This window comes from Vicia villosa, unplaced genomic scaffold, assembly GCF_029867415.1.
Source record: "Vicia villosa cultivar HV-30 ecotype Madison, WI unplaced genomic scaffold, Vvil1.0 ctg.002440F_1_1, whole genome shotgun sequence".
NCBI lineage: Eukaryota > Viridiplantae > Streptophyta > Magnoliopsida > Fabales > Fabaceae > Vicia > Vicia villosa.
In genome coordinates, this window is record NW_026705926.1 from 280,112 (window position 1) to 304,800 (window position 24,689).

General features: G+C 31.8%; 3 protein-coding genes across 3 annotated transcripts; 1 reads left to right on the forward strand and 2 right to left on the reverse strand.

Annotated features, from left to right (window-relative positions):
- Nucleotides 1-4,051: 4,051 nt before the first annotated feature.
- Nucleotides 4,052-7,505, forward strand: LOC131638820 (cytochrome b561, DM13 and DOMON domain-containing protein At5g54830-like). The gene has a single exon (XM_058909367.1). The coding sequence runs from the start codon at nt 4,363-4,365 to the stop codon at nt 7,054-7,056; it is 2,694 nt and encodes an 897-aa protein (XP_058765350.1). The 5' UTR covers nt 4,052-4,362; the 3' UTR covers nt 7,057-7,505.
- Nucleotides 7,506-9,294: 1,789 nt separating this feature from the next.
- LOC131638821 (SKP1-like protein 14) lies at nt 9,295-9,943 on the reverse strand. The gene has a single exon (XM_058909369.1). The coding sequence runs from the start codon at nt 9,898-9,900 to the stop codon at nt 9,448-9,450; it is 453 nt and encodes a 150-aa protein (XP_058765352.1). The 5' UTR covers nt 9,901-9,943; the 3' UTR covers nt 9,295-9,447.
- Nucleotides 9,944-11,259: 1,316 nt separating this feature from the next.
- On the reverse strand, nt 11,260-11,730 carry LOC131638819 (uncharacterized). The gene has a single exon (XM_058909366.1). It carries the CDS (start codon nt 11,728-11,730, stop codon nt 11,260-11,262), a length of 471 nt encoding a protein of 156 aa, XP_058765349.1.
- Between the last annotated feature and the right edge of the window lie 12,959 nt (nt 11,731-24,689).

Genomic DNA, 24,689 nt, shown 5'->3' on the forward strand with positions numbered 1-24,689 from the left:
TTTAATTTTGCTATTTTTTATGCGTTTTTGAAGTTTATAAAGAAACTAAAAAAAAAAAACAAGTGATAAAAGTAATGGAAATGTGGCCACCAAGGTTTGAACTCAGACCCTCACTATTGCAACACAAAACACTAGCCACTGGGCCACGCGTATGCAGGTGATCATAAGGACCATTCTATTCAATACATGTTAAAACAAGTGAATGAAAAGTGTAAAAAATAAAATAAAAAGGTCCGGGGCGAGGGGGATTCAAACCCCAGACCTGTAGGTCATGAAGCGCTTTAAGGGGGGAGTGGTAACCAAGTGAGCTGAACGATTTAGTCATTCAAAACGCACATTCGTCATATTATATTTTAAACTAATGCCCAAAATTCAAAATTTCCCACCAAGATCTTCATCTTCTTCGTTGTTCCTGTAACTTTTTTTCAATCACATGAAAATGCAACTTTCTTATTTCTCAACCAAATTAAACATGTGAATATATAATTTTGCTCAGAATTTCGCAAGGATTTCAAAAATGTAGCCCTCGTTAATTTATTTAAACTCTAACTCACGAATTTTTGGAAAATGCTGAAGAACCCTAAAATTGAGTTTTCAAATTAAATTCTCAAGACAAACAATTAGGCCCTAAAACCTTAGGGCTATTATTCCCTACATTATTCTGAGTAGATTGGTAACAAGTTTTACAAGGAATGATGCTTCTAACTAAGAGTTCAAAGTTTGAGTTTTTACCTTTAAAATGGAGGTCGTGAGCTTGCTTGGAGTCGTTACAGAAGCGTGGTAAGATCTGGAAAGCTTCCTTGTTGTCCAGGGATGGTGTTTGAATGCTTAGAATGCTTTGATCACCTCTGCAACTTCAAACCCGATAGCACCTACAAAGTGAAAAATTTGAATAACAACAATGGAATACAAGTGTTACAGATGTTAATGAATGGCCTGGACAGCTTCTATATGATATATGGAAGGTGTTTGGATGATTTGTTTGGACAATATGCTTAAGGAATGAAGTTTGGAAGGATAAGGCCTTTATGGAGCTTTAATGGAGGTGAAAATGGTGTTTTTGAGTTTAAGGTGTTTTTGAGGATGGTGGAGATGATGAACAACTCACAAATGATGTTTAGAAGCTATTGGGATACTTGGTTTGCACCAAAAACTTCTGTAACTAAAAATGGCTAGTGAAATGCATATGACACAATTTTGGAATTTCAAGTGAGAGGGTGAGATTCAGGATTTTTGTGTGTTTGATTTCAGAAGCAAAGGCCTCTATTTATAGGCACAATTTATGGTTTGTGGAGGGAAAAATCTGATTAAAAGAAGTTCACATGTGATACTTGTACCATTTTGCTTCTTCATGAAGAAACATGAAAGTTATGGTTCTAATGGCATGGTACAATGTTTTATTATGCTTGTATGAACTTTCTCAACATCATAAGAGGTTGCTTGCTGAGTTTGTATTTCTTTTGCTGCAAAGGAGACATGGGAGAGGCTCAAGGAGAGTTGACTTAGCATAAAGCTTTGCTTTTCTAAAATGGAAGTTGTGACTTTTGTACACAAATGGCATGAAACTTGGATAATTCATAAAACACATGGTTCATAGCTCAAAAGCAATTGAAATTAACTGATTTTGGTGCTTAGAACAAGTTATATGGGCTGCAAGAAAGGAATCTTTGCATTTGAAATGGTTTTGGTTCATAACTTCTTCACTTTCTTCATGTTTCTTCTTCATTTTCAAGTGTTCATGGTACCATATTGACAAAATCATATCTCATGAATGGAGCCATGGATTTTCATGCTACTTAGCTCTTTAGAAAGCCCTTGCTACATACTTCAAATGAGTAGTTAAAAGTTTCCTCAAACTCCTTTTGGATCATTGAGAAAAATGGCCATAAAGTTAAAAAAAATCTAAGTAAAACACTTGAAAAATTTCTTAAGTCTTTTGAAAATTTTCTTCTTAATTTCATATCTCTCAAAATAATCACTTTTTGAAAAAAGTTCCAATGTGATAAGTTGTTTGTTTTGCCAAGATCTACAACTTTCACGTTGGGAGATTTTTGAGTGTGTAAGCAAAATTTGGAGATCCATGAATTAGGTCAAAATACACTTAAAAACTCTAATTTGACTTTTTGTTGACTTTTTGATTCTTGATGAATTCTTTGAATTTTCTTTGACCAAATGTATTCAATATCCATATGATGATGATTTGGATCCTTAAAAATCCATAGTTGACTATTTTCCTCAAAAGTCAAAGGTTGACTTGCACAATTGACTTTTTCCAAATGAACTGCAGTTTTGTGATTTCCAAATGAATCAAGATCTCCTCTTCAAATGAATGATATGAATGGACTATAATGTTGATTTGGATGCCCTTGAATCATATTTTGAGTCTTGGAACCATCTCCTGACTAAAAGTCAACCCTCCATAGGAATTAGGTCAAAAACCCTAATTGGAGCTTCTGATGAACTTGAAGGTGTGTGATCTTGCATTGACCCATCTTTGGACTTTGATTTTGATTGGAGAACCCTTTGAATCATAGAATAATGTTGAATTCCTTTGTGGGCCTCAAAACCCTAATTTGCTCAGTCTCCTCTTGATCAACCTCCTGTCTTGGGACACAAGCAACAAACAACAATCTTTTGGTATTTTTTTGTTAGAAAAATTATGTATGCATGATGATAATGATGATGATGATGGTCCTACTATTTGAAATGAGGTGAGATCTCAGTGGTCAAAAATTGGGGTACAACACACACCAAACGATTCTAGAAAATTATGGAAAATTCACCACAATTCATTATAAATTATAAACATCCAAGACACAATCCCATTTTACAAAAATATAAATTTTGAAGAATAGGGTGCGCTAAGCCCGCCCTACCGCGCTAAGCACGACTGCGATTCTGCAGAAAAATTCCTGCGTGAACAACATTTTGTCCAACACGAATTCTTCACAAAAACCCAACCAAAACAACGATTTAATTATGGAAACAATGTATTCTAGCATATACACAACATATAAGATCATTTAGCGTCATGAAAACAACATTTCATGACATTGATTTCATCACCTCATGTTCAAACCCTAACATTCCAAATTCATGAAAAAGATGAACAAACTTAGTTTCATGCTACTACTCATGCCTTAGTCATTATACAAAATTAGTTTCAAGATTCTGGACATGTTTCCAGATGATCCTGGTCTTGTGAATATGTTCCCGAGATTCCTTCAAACTATGTTTCCTTCCGTCGACACCTTGATTAATGCTATGTCGACGTTTCATCATCATTGTTCTTTAAAACACCTCATTAATAAGAATACTTCATTAATGTCTTCTAACAGCTAATGTCTTCTCATTTTGACATTCTCTGTTGACGTTCTTCAAGTTGAAAATCCAAGTGTAACAGTCGTATAAATATCTATTTTGGAGAAAAATCCAACTGTAACGGATCTATACTAATACATAAATTTAGGAGTTGGTTTAGATTCAGTTGGCATGATAGTGTTAGTTAAGAGTCGTTGATGATATCTTCGGTTAAGACATGTTGATGACATCACTTTCATTGACGACACTTATCGTTATCGAAGTCTCTTAAATCGTCAAAGTTCCATTATTCCGATACTTTACGTTGATACCATTGTTCCAGGGACCACAGAGGATCTAAGATTTTTTTATGCGTGTCAAACTACAATTTGACCCGATCACTGTGGTACTATCCATAGTGGTGAACCTGATGTTGCAGTCCAAATAGCTACATTATCTGCGTTCCTTTCATGGTCAATGTATTTAAAAACAAATAATTCTTTTTTTTTTTAAATTTACATAGTCGATAGCAGAAACATTACACTATAAGGACGCGAATTTTAACTCCCAACATTTCACTTATTTATTTTTAAAATATTAAATTTTAATTTAATTGACAATTTCTTTTTTTCTAATAATAAAACCTAGAAAAGTATATATTTTTATGAGAGAGCTAGAAAGAGTATATTAATCACATACAAACAAAATAAAAATCATTATTAATTAAGGTTTGTAACGGAAGTATTATTACATGAAAAATGCTAGAAAACGGGCAAAAGATGGTTAACTTAACTTTATAGTAGAACTTTCAGTATTGAAGTAACTTTGTGTTCTTGTTTTCTTCAACCGATAACACCGCCGAACGCGGAATCGCAACAACAACACGTTTCTTCTTTTTTTCCTTTTTATTTTTTTAAAAGGAAAAAAAATACCGCCTGGATTCGACGACGGCGATCGCAACTAACTCTAACCTCTCCGATCACCATCGACGTTCACAAGCGGCGATTCGGATCCACCGAAATCCGAAGACTATCCGCTTAACTTTATTCGGATCTCTTCCACATGCTTCGTGAAACTATCTTGATCTTCCTATTCTTGTTGTACTTCGGATATGCAGATCCTGCCCCGAAATGCACCCGGAGCAGTTCTTTCGTCGATTTCGAATCCGACTTCATTATGGTTCAGCATCAGCTCAGAGGCCATATCAAGATCATTGATGATTGTTCTTTTAGGGTTTCTCAATTTGATATGCTTTCCGGCGCCGATGTGCGTTGGTGGGGTGCACTCGATCCTGATTTCGATAACCTCACCACCGGATTCATCGTTTCAGATCACAAGCTTAATCAGACATACGCGAACTTCACCTTCGTTGTTCAATTGATGGCGAATATCACATGGGACATGATTCCTGTTCTTGCTGTCTGGGATGTTCCGACCGCCTCCGATTTTGGTCATGTTCTGATTCAAAATCTCACCTCTACGGAGACTCCGTCTCCACCAGGGAGCGACGGAGAGAAGAAAGAGAAGGTAAGTGTTCATACAGAGCCTACTATGTTTGATAATTGTAAGGTTCTGTCGAAGGATTTTAGGGTTCGTTGGAGTTTGAAACCTAAAGAGGATATGCTTGAGATTGGGTTGGAGGGTGCTACTGGGGTTATGAATTACATGGCTTTTGGTTGGGCTAACCCTAACGCCACTGATGCAGAGCTCATGGTTGGTGCTGATGTGGCAGTTACTGGGTTTAAGGAAGATGGTTTGCCGTTTGTGGATGATTTCTTCATAACCAAGTATAGTGAGTGTTTGAAAAACAGTGAAGATGGATCTGTTGAAGGGGTTTGTCCTGATTCAATCTATGAAGGGCCGAATAGAGTTGGCTTGGTGAATGATACGAGGTTGATTTATGGTCATAGGAGTGATGGGGTTTCATTGGTTAGATACAAGAGACCTTTGAGTCCGGTTGATGCCAAATATGATCTCCGTGTTAATCGATTGGCTAACATGACTGTTATTTGGGCTTTGGGAAAGATTAGAGCTCCTGATACTGTTTTGCCGTATTATCTTCCTCAGAATCATGGAGGTCTCCCCTTTGAATCTTTTGGCCATTTGGTTCTTAATGTTTCTCAGCATGTCAATGATTGTAATGGTCCCTTGGATGCTGCTGATAAAGAGGATCAAGATATCATTATTGCTGATGCTAAAGTTCCCTTGGTTGTTTCCACTGGCCCGGCATTGCATTACCCTGATCCTCCAAATCCAGCCAAGGTTATTTACATCAACAAAAAGGAAGCTCCTGTGTTGAGAGTGGAAAGAGGGGTGCCGGTCACGTTTTCCATACAGTCCGGGCATGATGTTGCGCTTTATGTTACTTCAGACCCCATTGGTGGGAATGCCACTCTGAGGAACCTCACCGAGATTATTTATGCTGGAGGTCCTGAGGCTCATGGAGTTCAGGCCAGTCCAACGGAGCTAATTTGGGCTCCTGACAGGAACACTCCTGATCAGGTCTACTATCATTCAGTGTATGAGAAGAAAATGGGTTGGAGAGTGGAGGTTGTGGATGGGGGTCTATCTGACATGTATAACAACAGCGTTGTTCTTGATGATCAACAGGTTACCTTCTTTTGGACATTGTCAAAGGATTCCATATCTATTGCTGCTCGCGGTGAGAAAAAAAGTGGTTATCTTGCTATAGGATTTGGCAGTGGAATGGTGAACAGTTACACTTATGTGGGATGGGTTGATGACAATGGTGTTAGTCGTGTTAACTCTTATTGGATTGATGGACAAGATGCCTCGGGTATACATCTTACAAATGAGAATTTGACACATGTAAGATGCAAAACAGAAAATGAAATTATTACTTTGGAATTTACGCGTCCCTTGGTTCCATCTTGTAGTAGGGGCAAAAGGCCAGAATGTAACGACATCATTGATCCCACAACTCCGCTAAAAGTCATATGGGCAATGGGTAGTAGATGGAGTAATGGACATCTTAGTGAGAGGAATATGCATACGCTTACTAGTACCAGGCCTATATTAGTCCAGCTGATGCGTGGTTCTGCAGAAGCAGAGCAGGATTTACTTCCAGTTTTGGCTGTGCACGGTTTCATGATGTTTCTTGCCTGGGGCATCTTACTTCCTGGAGGTATATTGGCAGCCAGGTACTTGAAACATTTGAAGGGCGGTGGTTGGTACAAAATTCATGTTTACATGCAATACTCAGGGTTATCAATAGTTTTTCTTGCACTTCTTTTTGCGGTTGCTGAGCTTCGCGGTTTTCATGTTAGCTCAACACATGTTAAATTTGGAATTGCTGCAATATTTTTGGCCTGCATACAGCCAGTTAATGCATTCTTTAGGCCCCCAAGACAGTCAAATGGGGAGCAGGCATCATATAAAAGGATTATCTGGGAATACTTGCATATAATTGTTGGCAGATCTGCGATTGCTGTTGGCATTGCAGCACTTTTTACTGGCATGAAGCATCTGGGAGACAGATATGCCTTGGAAAACGTCCATGGACTCAGTTGGGCAATGATAATCTGGTTCTTAGTAGGTGCATTGAGTATTGCTTATTTCGAATACCGCGAGAAGCAGAGAGTTAGGGATCAGATATTTGGAAGAGGCAATTGGGTGCTCGGTAATGAGGAAGATGATTCCATGGATCTCTTGAGTCCACCAAATACACATGCAACAAATAAAGAGTCACAGGCCTCCGCAAGATTGGAAATCCAGTTAGAACCTTTAAACAGGTAGATAGATGCATATTTTTACTTGCCATTGAAAGCCTCCATTCTGCCGCAGTTGGCAAATTCCTCATTTAATCTGAGCTTTCAGGATTATTCATCGTTAGTTATGAGGGTAGAGGCATTTTTGAGGTGTAAAGGGAGCACTTGTTCATCAGTTTCTTTGTACTGATGTTGCCATTTTGTGAAGAGAGTAGCTTTCTCATAGTTATATACATGTTCACTAGATAGGTTATATCTTTTGTTCAATCTAGCTGTTATACTTTTTTCTTCCCCCCCCAAAACAAAAACAAGAAATCAAAGTTTACGACGTGAAAGCTTTATTGTCTGATAACGTTGGTTCTGTTCCATTATATAGGAGGTGTAATTCAGAGATAGAGAAGGGCTTTCCAGCCAAAGACATTGTTGTAAATTATGCGATGCAGATAACTAATACAACATAAAGCCATTAGTTTTTTATTTCAATGCAATTGTCTTAAGTTGGTCATGAAGAATTTAAACCCTGTCAACCATTTTTTTAAAAAGAAATTAGCATATGTTTGAATGGACGTTGTTAGCATGTCTATTGTTGCATCTCAATGCATTTTTTCATTGTGAAAATATAGAAGCAAGAAATCATAAATTTAGATGTAGTACACAACATAAGTCATATACCAGAAGTCGTTGGCTATAAGCATAGTATATAGCATTGAGCCTTTGTCATATAACTTCAAAATATAAGCATAGTATAGCATTGAGACGTGAAAAAAATTCAAACCAACATTAGGCATGAAAACTAATCTAATAGCTCGGAGAGAGAAGTTCAAAATGTCTAACAAGTGCAGGAAAGCAAAATCATTAAGATCATCAAATCTGGAAAATGCTTTGACATTAGCAAATGCAAAAGAGTTCTCAAAAACTGAGTTGTAAAATCAGATTAACAGTAGAAGAAAGTAAATGAAATTACATAAGTCTAATGTGAATGCGTGATGATGATTCAAATGTGTGATTCCAGATGAACCATCTGATTTTGATCCAACTACTATAGATGAATCTAATGTGTGAATGCGGGATGATGATTCGAATGTGTGTGATTACAGATGAACCATCTGATTTTGTTGTGTTCATCTGATTTTGATTCATCTGATTTTGATCCAACTACTATAGATGAATCTAATGTGTGAATGCAGGATGATGATTCAAATGTGTGTGATTACAGATGAACCATCTGATTTTGTTGTTTGACAGAATGCGTGAGTGCTGGAAAAGTGACTGCAGTGAAATCCTATTTCAAACATAAGGCTCTGTTTTTGCCAGGAAAAAATTAGGGAACATGGAGGAAAAAAGACATTGCCAGGAAAAAATTAGGGAACATGGAGGAAAAAAGACAACACACCCCTCTGCAAATTAGGGAACATCTTGCTGTTTTGTTCTTCGGGTTTATTAAACTTAAAATAATTTAGTTTTAATGATAAACAAAAAAATATTGGCAATGGATTTGAGTGACAGAAAGTTATCAAGAATTAAACTAAAAACAATTCAGTTTTAATGATAAACAAAAAAATGTTGGCAATGGAATTGAGTTACAGAAAGTCATCAAGACATGAAGTAGAATTCAGAGAATTTTTTACAATTCACCGTTACTTTGTCGATTGCGTAGATTACAGCAAACTTGATTTCAACAATTCAACAATTTCACAGAACCCATCTTTAATAACTAAATTGATGGGAACAATTTAAAAAAAATGGAAGAAAATTGTTTAACAAAATATTTCAACTTCTCTCATAACGGCCGAAGAAACATCATGATTAGCCCAGATATTTGCTTTCGAACTGAACCGATGGACATTTTTTTTAACCGAACCGGATATATATTTCAATTTCAATGGACCGATTCTCAACAGCCCTAATCATGATTGTGCAAATATTCAAACTCCACATATAAATTTATTCAACATTTTAGATTTGATCAAACGCAATAGATTAAACCCATTCAGTTTTCACTTAAGCATTTTGATTTAACAAGTTAAAACAATTTCGTAAGTCTGATTCAATATCATCATGTTCATAAATTTAGGGTTTCTAATAACAAGTTAATTTCTTAAAGCATAAAATAAAAGTCTATTAAATTGAACAAAATAAAAAGAAATACTTTCATAATCAAATTAAAGATGTAAATCCCAAATGGATAGTAAACCATTAAAAAAAAAAATATCCCAACCATAAAAAAAACACCCCAAATTGATATACTTCCCCAAACAAAAAAAACTAAATTGAAAAATTATATGATTAAATTAAAGATTCACACCCAAACTGATAGACTTCCCCAAAAGAAAATAAAAACAACCTAAATTGAAAATCTATATCGCTAGGGTTTAGTTAATAATTTCTAAAACAGAAATTGAAATTCCAGAAATTAGTTTCACTCCTCAGGTTCAATACCCTCGCCTTTAAAAGTCCATGCATTCTTCTCACGGACAGCCGCCTCTTCCTCCGGTGTGAAATCGTTTTGGATCCCGAAATACTCCCGCACGTAACGAACACTCCTATTCTCGATCCGATTAGCAACCGCCAGAGTAAGGAACTCGAAAAGCGCTTCCAAGTCCAGATAATGCACTGCGAGAAGAAAATCCTTCAACTCTTCGTTATCCAGTTTCTCGACGGAGAATTCCTTGACTTTGCCGGCGTCAGAGAGACGGTGGTATTCCATGATCATCGTCATGTGATTGCTGGAAACATTGGGAAGGGGAGCGACGGACACTTTAGCGCCGTCTTCATCAACGAGAGGCTGCAAAGCTTTCATGTTCTTCGCCAATGAAGGTTCGATTTCAAAAACGACGTCGTCGCAGGTTTTGACAGAGATTAGTTTCGCCATCGCTTCCTTTCTCACTAGGGTTCACTTTTGTGAATTTGGGATTCTACTTATTCCTATTTATAGAAGAAATTTTTTATTATTTTTGAATTTGGTTTTATTATTTCAAAAATCACAGCAAAATCTTTTTGGAAAAAAATCCGTTACTCCTCTTTAATAGAAGGAAAAATATATGATTTTCTTTTGTTTTATTATTTCGCAAATTTACTATTTCAAAAATCACAACAAAATCTTTTGAAAAAAAATCCGTTACTCCTCTTTAATAGAAGGAAAAATATATGATTTTCTTTTGTTTTATTATTTCGCAAATTTACTATTTCAAAAATCACAACAAAATCTTTTTGGAAAAAAATCCGTTACTCCTCTTTAATAGAAGGAAAAATATATGATTTTCTTTTGTTTTATTATTTCGCAAATTTACTATTTCAAAAATCACAACAAAATCTTTTGAAAAAAAATCCGTTACTCCTCTTTAATAGAAGGAAAAATATATGATTTACTTTTGTTTTATTATTTCGCAAATCACACCAAATCGGTTATTACTTGATTCTATATGAATAACTTTTTTTATTACTAGTATATATATAAGATAAAATAAATTGTAAAGTAGCAATATATGAAGATAAAAAACGATTTTTAAAAATATGAGCACTTGGTTAGTAGTAATTATATTTATTTTAAAGATATAATTGTTAGTATTAATAAATATCCGATATTAATGCTGAGATTTGGTTTGGATAGTACTTTTTGTTTTAAAGACGAAACAAATTGTTGAGAATTTTTCAATAGATCATTTGAATCTTTTAAGTATTTGACGAAATTTCAATTATGTTCTATGTTTTTCGTAGATGTACATTCAGAATTATTTTTTTTTTAAAAATTGTTTCTTTCCGTAAGTACATCTACAGAACTTGTTAAAATAGAATGTTCCGTAGATACACATACGAAACTGCTATTTTTTAAAATCACATACATTTCACTCCAAAGCTCAATTTTAATAACGACACTGAAAAACTCAATTACAGTCAATTAAAGTAATGCAATTTAAAGCCAATAATGTCGAATACATATATCAAATCGTCGTACAAAAATGAAATCAAAATACATGTATGAAATAAAGACGTCGGCATCCTACTGTGTGTGTCGTACATCATCATGCGCCTCTCTGCTGCCTCTGGCCCCGCCTTCGTTTCTACGTCCACCGCGCCGTCTGCTGGCTACTATGTCTCTATCGTCAAGTGCCCCACCTGTCCTGGAATAGTTTCTACGATACAAAAATGTCTCTTCTGCCACCTTAATGATACCTTCCACAAGACCCAGGCCAGCAGATTCCTTAGGGAAGAAACCATCAGTAATGCATGTTTACGTCATGTCAGTTATCTCACGACACCGAGGAAGAACATCCTCAGTGTGGTCTATCTGAGCCTGATGAACCCGCAAAATCTTCTCGTGGGTTGGTCTGGGCGGTGATCCAGGTGCGGTGGGAAACATGTATGGGTGCGACACTTTGTAGTACCAAGTGATGTACCCGTCGACGCAACTCCAGTCTACCTCTAATCTGGTCGTCTGAGCCTCGTTAGGAACCATGTGATGCTCCCAGTCTACAAATACCTCATCTAGCTGCCAATAGGTCATGGCGATAATAACAGGATCAGAAGGCATGTGAGTTATGGTCTGCTGGTAACCGAACTTATGCATGACATGATCCGAAAGATAATGAACAATGATGGTCGAACTGGCAGCTAACCATCCAGAATATAGTACGATCTCATCAAACGGAATCGTCTCACGGTGATCAACGTAGCAGTCGAAGTGGATGTTCTCAGTAGCCATGCGGTCAATGTAACATGTAACACCCTTCTAAAACCCCACGATTTTCACGAATATTTTTAATAAATAATAAACATAAAACAAAAGCAAGGATGTCACATCTTTCATAAAACTTCGTATAACAATTAATCCTGCTTTGTAACACGGGTTCTAAAACATTTAAACATAAATAGCATCTTTGGTTCCATTAATCAAATTACTTCAAATTTCACAGCAGAATAAATATCTCTTAGGAACTTCTTCATAAATAAATCATTACTATGAAAGATAGTTCAAACATCAACAAAATCATCATACTTTGTATTTATAACTTCATGATTATAAAAGTGATACAAATTCTTCAAAATAACAAAACGCTCAAGGTTCACAATCAATCGATTCCAATCCCGATGTTACATATCAGAGCAAGACCCACTAGACTCAACGAAACTAAATAGCGCACTCCGAAGCTACCTCTTATGCTTCCTGCACTAAACTTGATCACCAGCGCATTACCCACGTGGAGGTAACATTCAAACAGGCATAGTGAGTAAATCGCAATCGTCATAAAAAGCATAAGTAATAGATATAGTATTCATGGCATAGGAATAAAAACAACATGACATCAATTACGACATCTATAATACAACGTCAATTCGACAATTCTTCTTACCAAACATCACAAATCAAAACATCCAACAAACACATCAATTAATTAAAGTATTTAATACATCATAATCATTATAAAAGACATAAGGAATAGATATAGCAGTCATATCCAGGAAACAACAATCATATAACATCATTTAATACATTACATATAACAACAATTACTAGTTCTTCACGTCATAGCATCATCAATCCAAGAATAAATCAAATACACCACTTAAAATATACCAAACATCATCTTCCAAGAATCAATCAAAGACATCAGCTATTCCAAGTATTGTGTAATGCCACAAATAATGAAATGCAACTTCATAAGACTCATGCATGTGGTACCAAAATATCACTGATGACTTAGTCATCATTATTCTCCAAAGATCCCCACCAATAGGATCGATTCCCACTTGGAACCGGAGCACCATACAAGTTGCACTCAATCCACACTGTGGGATTGAGGCCATCACTGGACCAAATCGTCCTAACATCACTGGATAAATATCTTGCAAACTTCACTGGACAAGTCCTACAAATGCTATGAATGCATGATGCGCAACACCGCATAAAATACGACCACATCTAGTCAACACGCATCACCATTCATCATATTCATCATACATCATCACATACTTCATTTTACACACATCATCAATTCATCATATTTCATCACATACTTCATATTACTCACATAATCATAACATCATCAAATCATCATATAACATACGTCAAGTTACGACAAGACATAGTTAAATTAATTCACAATAGAAAGCATTACTTATTGGTATATCACCATGTGATATCATGATCTCATCATAAGAAAAACACGCACCATCATCATAATAACATCATGTCATCATAAAAAAAGCACTCATCAAGTTATACCAAAACATGGCCTACGCCAACTCATAACAAAGGGCATACTTCCTATGTTAACACTACATAGTTCATCACTTAATATAAATTCAAGCACTATAATAATAAATACTATGATTCATTTTATCCCACCATTTTATAGTTCATTGTGTTAACTTTCCAACGCTTCGAGCGGCGCATTAATCGGAGTTCAGAAACTCAAGTTATAGCCTTTACAAGAATCTGTCAAAATTTGGTCTATCTCGGGTCCGCTCACGCCGACCCATGCTTCGACCGCTCGCTCAAAAATCATAACTTCCCCTTGCCTCGGATCAGCGCACGGATCAGCTCGCGCTGATCCATGCGTCGACCATTACTCTATTTGCGTCGACCATACACTGCAAGTGTATTGAATTTTTCTGCACTTTTCAAACCAGTTACTTTGCGATTTTTCCACATCGTAAGCCCTAAAAACACCCTATAATTACCATATTTCATAGTGCAAATACAATTTAATATATTCTATCTTGTGGGTATCATCTAATGTATATTAACACATCTAAATCATCAAGTTCATCATATCATCATCGCACCCTCATAACCCAAAATCCCCCAAAACCAAATCATACAATTATCAATCACTTAAACCATTCATGATAATCTAGATAAACTCCCCATACCTTAGATTGTAGTTAGCTTTGATTCTCGTCGTGTTCTCTCTACGAATCCTTCTGTGTTCTTCATGCCCTAGCTCTCTCCCCCTTTGCCTCTTCTCTAAACTTCGATCGTACATAATGAATCTCTCTTCCCTCTTTTCTCCTTTTACCCCTAGGATCCCTAATATGGCTTTCCTCTTTTTGCCCTCACTTAACCTCTTACAATTTACTATTTCTCCCTTATCATCTCTAACACCAATATTATCTATTTTATTAATTAAAATAATATTAACTAATTAAAAAATTCCACTTATTATTCTAATTATTCTAAATTATTCTAAATTATTCTAAAATACTCCAAAATCCCTCAATACATATAAGCATCACACAAATCACCACAACATCACATGAATCATCAAAACATCACATAAGTCATCAGAATCTCAAACATCACAGATCATCACATTTTTAAATACTTCACAAAAATCAATAAAACATCGTATATATATATATATATATATATATATATATACATATATATATATATATATATATATATATATATATATATATATATATATATATATATATCAAATTCTTCACGATAAATCACATAACCATCATATTCATCAAAACATCATGAATCACCATAAGGTCTCGCATAAAAACACCAAAACATCATATATATCGAATACTTCACGATGACTCGTATATTCATGTCAAATTAATTAAATAAATAATTAATATAGAATTTGGGGTGTTACATAACACCCTTTTCTATAACCCCAAAATATAACATTTAATCAAAGTAAATTAACATGCATACATACAAAGAGTGTCACATCGATGTTCCTGAAAACTAAAAGCTTTCAAGAACCAACAAAACAATATCTCGAATACAAATATACCTGTTCATAAATACATAACACATATTGAACATTTTGTTTCTCAACAAATGCATATCACAACGGAAATAACAAATACTCATGTATTAATAATAATATTCATACCCCATACTATGATCATGTCTCCATATCCTCATCAATTTAACATAAGATAAACAAATCCAAAGATACTAGGCACTAAGGCCACTCAATAACCAATGACATCTCAGGGATACATAATCCATAAGGAAAACATCATAATACATCTCAACAATTAAAACATGAGTTCGACACTAAAAACCCCAAAAGTGTTACATGATCAGAGCATCGACTCACTACTTAATCAAATGGAAAAGACCAAACTAGGCTTCTCCGCTATCCTCGTGCAGAGCACCACTATCTTCTCTTCCTCTTTCTTTCTTGTCCTTTCTCTCTCTCTCTCTCTCTCTATCTATCTATCTCTCTCTATGGATCTATTTTCTTCTTCATCTTCTTTCTCTCCCGTTTTCTCTTCTCCCTATTCGTCTGCTACAGAAAAACTTCAAATATCCATCACCTAATAACGATGCCAACATCTCATAAAATCGCTGATGGCCTCTAATTCAGAGATGTTCTGTTTTTCTATTGTTCTGTTGTTGATGTACGGTCAAAATTTTGATCATCAAATTCACGGTAATCCTCTTGTTTATATTTAAACCCTAATTGATTTCTAATTCTAATTGTTTATCTTTGTGTTTATTTTTTATTGTGTTTACAACATTGTCTTATGCTGTAAGTAAATTTGCATAGTTTATCGAAGTTAATTTGATTATTATGATAATTCGATTTATGATTTTAACTTCGTTTTATTTTTTGCGTTTATTTCAGGAGAAGACTACTTATCTAAATCATCAAATTCATCATATCATCATTGAACCCTCATAACCCAAAATCCCCCAAAACCAAATCATACAATTATCAATCACTTAAACCATTCATGATAATCTATATAAACTCCCCATACCTTAGATTGTAAGAAAGTAATAATGATGAAGTCATTTAATATTTTAAAAAAAAATTGGTGGATGTTAATTTTCTTATTATATTAGTAGATAATAGTAGAATCAAAAACATAAAAGTAAATCAATATAGATTAAAAACAAATAATACACTTATTTAAGGAAATTAAATCAAATTATTATATTAAAAATTAAAATTAAATCTATATATATATATATATATATATATATATATATATATATATATATATATATATAAAATTAAAATTCATAATTTTTTTGGTTAATGATTTTTTGAATAAAAGTCATAATTTTTTTGGTTAACGATTTTTTGAATAAAAGTCATAATTATTTGCCTTGGTCATATAAACAAAACGTGTAAGACAATAATAATGATGAAGTCATTTAATTTTTATTAAATCCATTTTTAAAAAAATCATAATTTTTGCCCTCGTTATATAAAAAAAAAGTGTAAAACAGTAAAAATGGTGAAGTCGTTTAACATTTTTAAAAAAAAGATTTGATAGATGTTAATTTTCTTATTATGATAGGAGAATCCAAAGCATAAAAATAAATCAATATAGATTAAGGATAAAAATTAATAATTTTGTTCTAATAAATAAATGTGCAAAAAATTTATTTTAAAAATTCCTAAGTTAATAATAATACCAACTTATTATTATTATTATTATCATATTATTATTATTAAATAATAAAAAATAATAGTAATAAATATTTATTATTAACATTAATTGTTTTTTATTCAAAATAAGGATATTAATAGTATATCATTATTAGTCACTTTACTCAATTAACATATCATAATTGACCATAATATAAATATATATATTTTTTTGTGGATTTTGAATATAGAGTTAAATGGTAACGATAAAAAAAAGTAATTAATTAATGTGTATTTGAAATATGGAGAGTCATGATTGGAATATTGAAATACATTAATTAGAATATATGTATTAAAAATTAAATAAAGATTTTGTTTTTAATAAAGATGATTAGGTTAAACGTTAATAACAATAATGATAATAATTATAAATGTCGGTGGATTTTGAATATGGAGAGTCACTGTTGGAATACTTAAATAAATTAATTGCAATACATTACTTTAAAAAATGATGGAACAGACAACGACACTCGGGGAATACCGAGTTCGATTCCTGATGGGAACAATGTTTAGCAGGTGTTTATACCTCAGTTCACAACTCTGGATTAATAGGGGCCCTTTCCCCTAGAAACTAGAGAGCTATAAAGCCAAGAAAAAACAACGACATAAATTTTAGGTGAATTGTAAAAATTGAAATATAGAGAGTTCTAAAATAAAATAATATATTATATTGGAAACAAATAGGTTAAATATGGTGATATTTCATACATATATTACTAAATTCACATTAATACTAATTCAAATTAATTATTTAATTATTTTTCATCAAATATATATAATAACTAGTAGAAGACCCGTGCGTCCGCACGGGTAAATCAAATCTTAAGATGAATAATTGTATTACAAACGTAAAAAAAAAAAATTAAATTCGAATGAGAAATGTTAATTTAAGATTAACAAAACATAATATAGACGAAATGAATCTATATATAGTAACTATGTAAAAAAAGAACATAGAAATGCAATAGTCATTCGTATTAAGTTGTTGGTGATATATAACTGTTATTATAAAATCGCTAATAACTTGAAATATTCAAAAAGAAATTTATCAAATCACCAACATGATAAATTTAATATGTCTAATAAATATAAATATTTACAAATATGATTAATAACTATAAATATTTTCAAATATCACTGATGATTATAAATATTTATAATATTTTGTTGTTTAAATAAAAAAATGTATTGTGGTGATATTGTCCCGTGAAAATAGTGAGTTTATGCTAATTATAAATATTTATAATATTTTGTTGATTAAAATAAAATAGGTATTGTGGTGATAGTGTCTCGTGAAAACTTTTTAGATGAATAGTTTTTAATTTTAATTGCTATATAATTTATTTAAATGCAATTATAAAATATGAAATAATAAATTTTATTGTGTAATACAATTTAGGCTATAAATTGTTCCAAACATCTCATATTTTATTCAAATAATAGAAAGAATTGAAAAACTTAATTTAGAAAACTCACTATTTTCAATAAAATTATTAAGTTATAGTTATAAAAAATTAAGTATGATCAGTTTAACAAAATAGTTATAAATTTAATAAAATCATAAACGAACTCATTTGAATTACAATTTTAAACCGAAGAAAACTACTGACCACTTACCAGATAAATAGATATCATTACAAATGGAACCGAAGAAATTAAGGAGAGTAAACTCTTATGAATCAGAGAGTACATGTGCACAGTCCACAAAATATTTGGATATGAATGAAATAGAAAATGAATGTGCATACAAGATTATATTAACTTAATATATTTTATATAGATAAATGTGTATTAAAACATAAAAGAAAAAGACAGTAGAACACACACACACACACACACACACACACACACACACATAGGGCGTATCATATGAGAATGACATATTTGATATGAGAATGTGAGAATGAATCTGAACCATAGAATTTTAAAATAAATGGTGGAGATTATGGGTGAATCTTTTTTTCTCTCTCCTACATTTTAAAATAAATGATGTAGGAGAGAGAAAAAAAAGATTCACTCATACAGCATACATAGTAACTTAAATAAGAGTATGTCTTATCTTCTAGCATAAGAACTTGTGAGACTATATCAACCCCATTTTTGACATGTTTAAGTGCTTGAACCATGGTGATGAGAGCTGATCTAGAATTTCCTCATATATGTTAGTTAAGTAGTTGCATCTCAATGAAAGTCCACAACTTTACAATAAATATTATCCAATTGCAAGTAAAACTTATTCATCTTGGAGCTGGGAAAAAGAATACTCATAATTCTTTAAAAGCAAGTATTTGTAACATAAATAATAAATCATTTGCATGTGCCACTTTGTAGTTTCTGTTATCATATATGATTTTCCATTTTATTAATTTTCTCTTACTGTCATGTAAAAGTACTACTAAAGCATAAAGAAATTTGAGACTTACAATCTTGTAGGGGAATGGATGTTAAGTAAAAAAGAGCCAATAAAAAAGTAAACTTAGTGTTGTCAATTGTACTCAGAAACACATAATCTCCATGCATTGTAACATAAAGAAGGCTTCTAACAATTGAAGATGATGATTGACTCCCAAGTTTTCTCAGAACACAGGCTGTTGATATGAAACTTGAAACATGGTTGGGATCAACTATATATAAGAGCATTTAAATTGGTTTTAAAAAACTAATTAGTGTATATTAAATTACAATATGAAAAATTAAGTACATTAATTCATTTATATTTTTAAGACTCATTTTCCCCAAGTCAGTCCCACTATACACCTAACTCGTGTATGATAGATAACAGCAACCATAAATTCCAAAACAAATTAGTATATAGGTCCCACCAATTACTTCACATTACTATATTTCAACCATAATTTACTTGTAGAAGCTATTTTCTCATTAAGAACTCTAGGTATATGCATAGTATAATAATAAGTATCAACATATATATATATTTTCAATTTTGAAATTAGACAGCAAAAAAAATAATTAGAAAGGTGGAGTATGTATAGAACAGCTGCAGCAGGGAAGGAAGTACACAACCAGCTACCAGCTAATAGGGCATGATGTGATGTAGACACATCAACTTTAGAAAGATGGAGTATGATAAAGCAATTTTAGATTATACAGGCCTAAGATGTAGCTATAACAAACAGTATAAATGTATAATACTTCCCTTCACTCTACTTTGAGTCCTATGCAGAAAGTGTAGCAGAAAACGTACATTATTAGCATCTGCCATTTAGGATGATTTTTAAATATAGGTCAAGATAATGATGTAGACATCTCCTTTACAAATGTGGAGTATACAATATTACTTTTATCTCATATAATATTTAGATGAAGCTGAAATAGGCAAGAAGTACAAATATACCAACTGTAGTTGAAATAGCTTATGCATGTTGAACCCTTGGTTAAAAGAATATGGCTTATTGCAGTCAATAAAGCAGTACTATTAACCAAAATTGCATATAATTACTGTTGTAGCAGTGTTGTACAAAAGTAATCACAAAACCAGTAGTTTTACATAGCTAAAGTAGTATTTTAATACAACTAATCACAACTTCAATAGTGTTATAAAGTTGTAGAGAAAATTGTCTTCAAATGCAAAAAGTGGTAGTACTTTAATACATTGCTTTGGTTATAACATGAAGCTTTGGCTATAAATTCAGAATATGTTCATTGGCAACCTGTCTAAATTTTCACATCAATAAATCTAGACAGATAATGTATGAACAAAAAATACAAGTTCAGCAGATTATGCAGAAATATAAGCATCAGAAACACACAAGGAAGTACACCTGATATAAAACTTCTAAGAGTTGTCCTTTCAAACCATGAAAAATAATACCCCACAATGTACTGATTAGAACTTATAGAGACAAGAACATAAATGAAATTAAGAAAAACAAATTTATGTACAAGAAAACAAAAGAGAGAACCATAAATGACAAACCCAAAGCTGCCATAGCTTGAACTTCCATCAAATCTTTTTTCCCTCAATGTCAGAAAATGTTAGTGGCTAAACTCTAGAAGAAAAGAAACATCCAAAATATGAACATGACATGATATCAAATTTAATAACTATGATTAAGTACATGAAGTAATAATTAGGACTTTGGGTGACTTGTAACATCCAATCGAAGCAACTGAAACTGAAGAATACTAAAACCTGTAACTAAGTTTCTAAGTTCTAATTGAATACTAAAACAATTCTATTTCATCCTCACTAATTAGTACATATCTAAAAGTGTCAAAATTTGAGATATTATGAGAATGGAGAGTCTACTATTTGCAGTGGACAAAGGAAATGTTTTTTCAAAGCTAAGTTGTGAAAAATAGGCATTGATCTCTTATACTTGCCATAATCTGCAAGAGAAAGAAAATAAGCTAAAACATGTCATCGTTGTGTACTCAGAGAACCAGTTCTGTTAGGTACTCAGAGAAAACAAAGCACATGCAATAAAAATCAAAAATTAATAAAAACTAACTACTTTATATCCATGCTATGTTTATGGATCAGTTATAAACAATACTATAAACACCTAAACTTTCAACAAAATGAACACTATAAAATACAATCCTTTAACAATCATCTAAACTTTCTAAAAATCCAAAGAGTAGAAAATTATAACTTTCTAAACTTTGTGTGTGTTTTGAACATCATTAGACTATCTAAGCTTTGTGTGTTTGTGATGACACTATAAAAATCATAACTTTAACATGATTCAACATAATCAGTAGAAAGAGAACTATAAAAATCGGAACTTCATGTGTTTTCAACATGAATACACCATATTTTGGATAATAAACTCAGAAAGTCCAGCATCGAATCTTATTTCCTCATGGAAGTAAAAAGAAATGTTATAAAATTCAAAAGTGAAATAGAAATGTGAAGATAACATGAAGAAGAAGAAGAAGAGAGAAGGATTAAACTATGCATACAAAGAAATTATTAACTACAAAGAAATTATTAACTACAAAGAATAGTATAAAAATTCAAACTTTATGTGTTTTGAACATCATTAGACCATCTAAACTTTGTGTGTTTGTGAATAACACTAAAATCATAACTTTAACATCATTCAACATAATAAGATGAAAGAGAACTATATGAATCGGTACTTCATGTGTATTAAAGAAATGTTAAGAAGAAGAAAAGAAATGTTAAGAAGAAGAGAACTATATAAATCGGTACTTCATTCATTTTGAAAAAATGTGAAGAAGAAGAAGAGAGAAGGGTTAAACTGGGATGTGGTACCTGTGGTATGGGCAGAGTTGTGATGAAGAAATTTTCCAACGGAAAGAGAGAGAAAAATGTATGAAGAATGAATGAAAAGGAGAGAATGAGAGGGAAATATTGAAAATTGGTTCCCCTGTTGTCTAGCGTGTAAAAGGGATCCCTAAACTTTATTATTACACAATGGTTAATTTTTGTTTGATTTAGCAACTACAAAATTGAAAAAAGGGTGCCACTTGGAACAATGGGTACATTTGATTGGTTTAGTAGAAGTTTGATTTAACAAATTACCAAAATGGGCATATGTTAGTGCAAAATTAAAAGAGCAAAAGGGCAATTAAGGGAGTAAATAGGTATATTATAATCTTAGTTAGGTAGTTGATTTCATATGAAATAAAATACAATTACTTTAAAATTACTATATTATTAATTTTGATGTTAATATTGTATTAAATTTAACAATAATATTAATATGATTTTATGAGTATTCAACAAAAAATATACTGATTAATGGAATTAAAATTCAATTTCCGAAAAAAATGCATTCCCTCCAAAGCTTTGTTAAATTATTTTATTTCATTTACAATTTGTTATGATTTGCAGTATAGATCAACGTAAAGACTATGGCGGATGTTTATTGGGGATTAGTGCATTAACTTCTACACTATATTATATTATCAATTGTTATCTTCATCATGATGAATACTAATAACATAGACTACATCATAGAGTATGGGGTTTAAATAACATAAGTAAAAGTGAATTGAAAGGAGTGCTAAAATATTGATTTTAATCCACTCTAGTCAATTATGTTTGTCTCTAGGGGTGGAAATAGGCTAGGCTATGCTAGACTTTATAAGGCCCGAGTCTGGCCTATGATAAACTTGAAAGACCTGAATTTGGCTTGTGGCCTATAATAGGCTCTCTTTTTTGGCCTGGCCTGACCTTTTTAAAAGTCTGCCCTGGCCTGAAAGCCTATTTAAAAGCCTAATTTTCATTATGGTTTTCAATTAATCTATATTAGTTAAGAAACCTTATAAGTCATCCTATATATGCATATATAGGCCGGCCTATATATATATATATATATATATATATATATATATATATATATATATATATATATATATATATATATATATATATATATATATATATATATATATATATATATATATATATATATATAGGCTTGCCTATTTAGTATTTTTTTTCTAATATACATGCAAATATAGGCCGATCTATTCAGCCTATTTTTAATATACATGAAAATATAGGCCGACCTATAAGGCTTCATAGGCTTTTTTAATACCCTAAGCCTGACCTATTTTATTAAATAGGCTTTTAAAAAAGCATAAGTCTGGCCTTTTTGTTAAATAAGTCTGACATAGTATGACCTTATATAGGCTAGGTCATAGGCCTCTGTATGCCGGTCTGGCCTATTCCCACCTCTTTCAGTCTCTATATGTTGTGTAAATAACTAATGGAAGAGTGCATAGTAATAAAGTAATGGAAGAGTCACATATAAATTATTATTAGATAAATGAAATAAAATAAAAAACAATTAAAAAGGAATTTAATTAGTCTAAGTTTGAGTGATTAATTATTTATTTATCAATTATGTGATTATTATTTTTATTCAATGAGTAACATTTGTGTGTGAATAATTATAAAAGTGTGTCAGTTACACTTTATATATATATATATATATATATATATATATATATATATATATATATATATATATATATATATATATATATGAATTAAAAAATTTAAAGCATCCAATATTAATATATATATATATTAATATTGGATGCTTTAAATTTTTTAATTCATGTATAATATTTGCGACCACACGTGCTTTGGATATGTTATCACACACGCATCTTTCAAATCAAATTTAATAGTCATAGTTGGCCAAAGACTCTGTCGATAATTATAGAATTATATATAGTACAACCATGTTTAAAATAAATAAAAAATAAAAAGAGTGAAGACCCATTTTGGTCCCTCACAAATATTACAGGAGTCAAATTAGTCCCTCACAAAAAAATTGACCCAACTTAATCCCTTACAAAATTTAACCGGATCATATTAGTCCTTCTGCTAATATTTTTTTCAAATCGGTTTTTTCCTACATAGACATCAGTTCTTTTCATACTTTTAAACCATGACTGGACTAACACGTTGAATTTTTTAATTTGTTACTTTTTAAATACTAAATTAATTTTTATTTTTAATTTCATTTTTAAGCAGTTATCAATGAATAATATCAAAAAAGCCAAAATTATTTCTTATATAGTAATTTTTAAATAAGTAATTTTCATGATTTCTACTAATATTAACAAATTTTATACATAAATTTTTATCTATGAGGTCTCAAATCCAAGTCCTTTCAAGTTAAATGATTTTCACTTTACAACTAGACAAATCAATTTCTATCGTTAATAAAGTGACTATCATTTACAACTAGAAAAATCAATTTCTATTGTTAGTAAAGTGACTATTATTTACAACAAGACAAATTAATTTCTATTGTTAGTAAAGTGACTATCATTTACAACTAGATAAATCAACTTCTATGGTTAATAAAGTGATTATCATTTACAACTAGACAAATCAATTTCTACGGTTAGTAAAGTGACTATCAATAATAACCAGACATATACATTTCTATTGTTAGTAAAGTGACTATCATTTATAAATAGACAAATCAATTTCTATTTTATTAAATTGACTGTCATTTAATCTGAAGATACTTAGGTTCGAGACTATATTGATACAAATTTTGTATTTTTCATTTTAAATTTAGAATTATTTAAGATTAACCACATGGGTCTGAGTTCAACTCCTTATAAGAAACAATTTTGGCTTTTTATATTATTAATTTATAATTGTTTAAAAATGAAATTAAAAATAAAAATTTAAAAAATGAAAATAAAATAAAATAAAAGTCAACGTGGCAGTCTAGTCACGGTTTAAAACTAGGAAAAAACCGGTTTGAAAAAAATATTAACCGAAGGA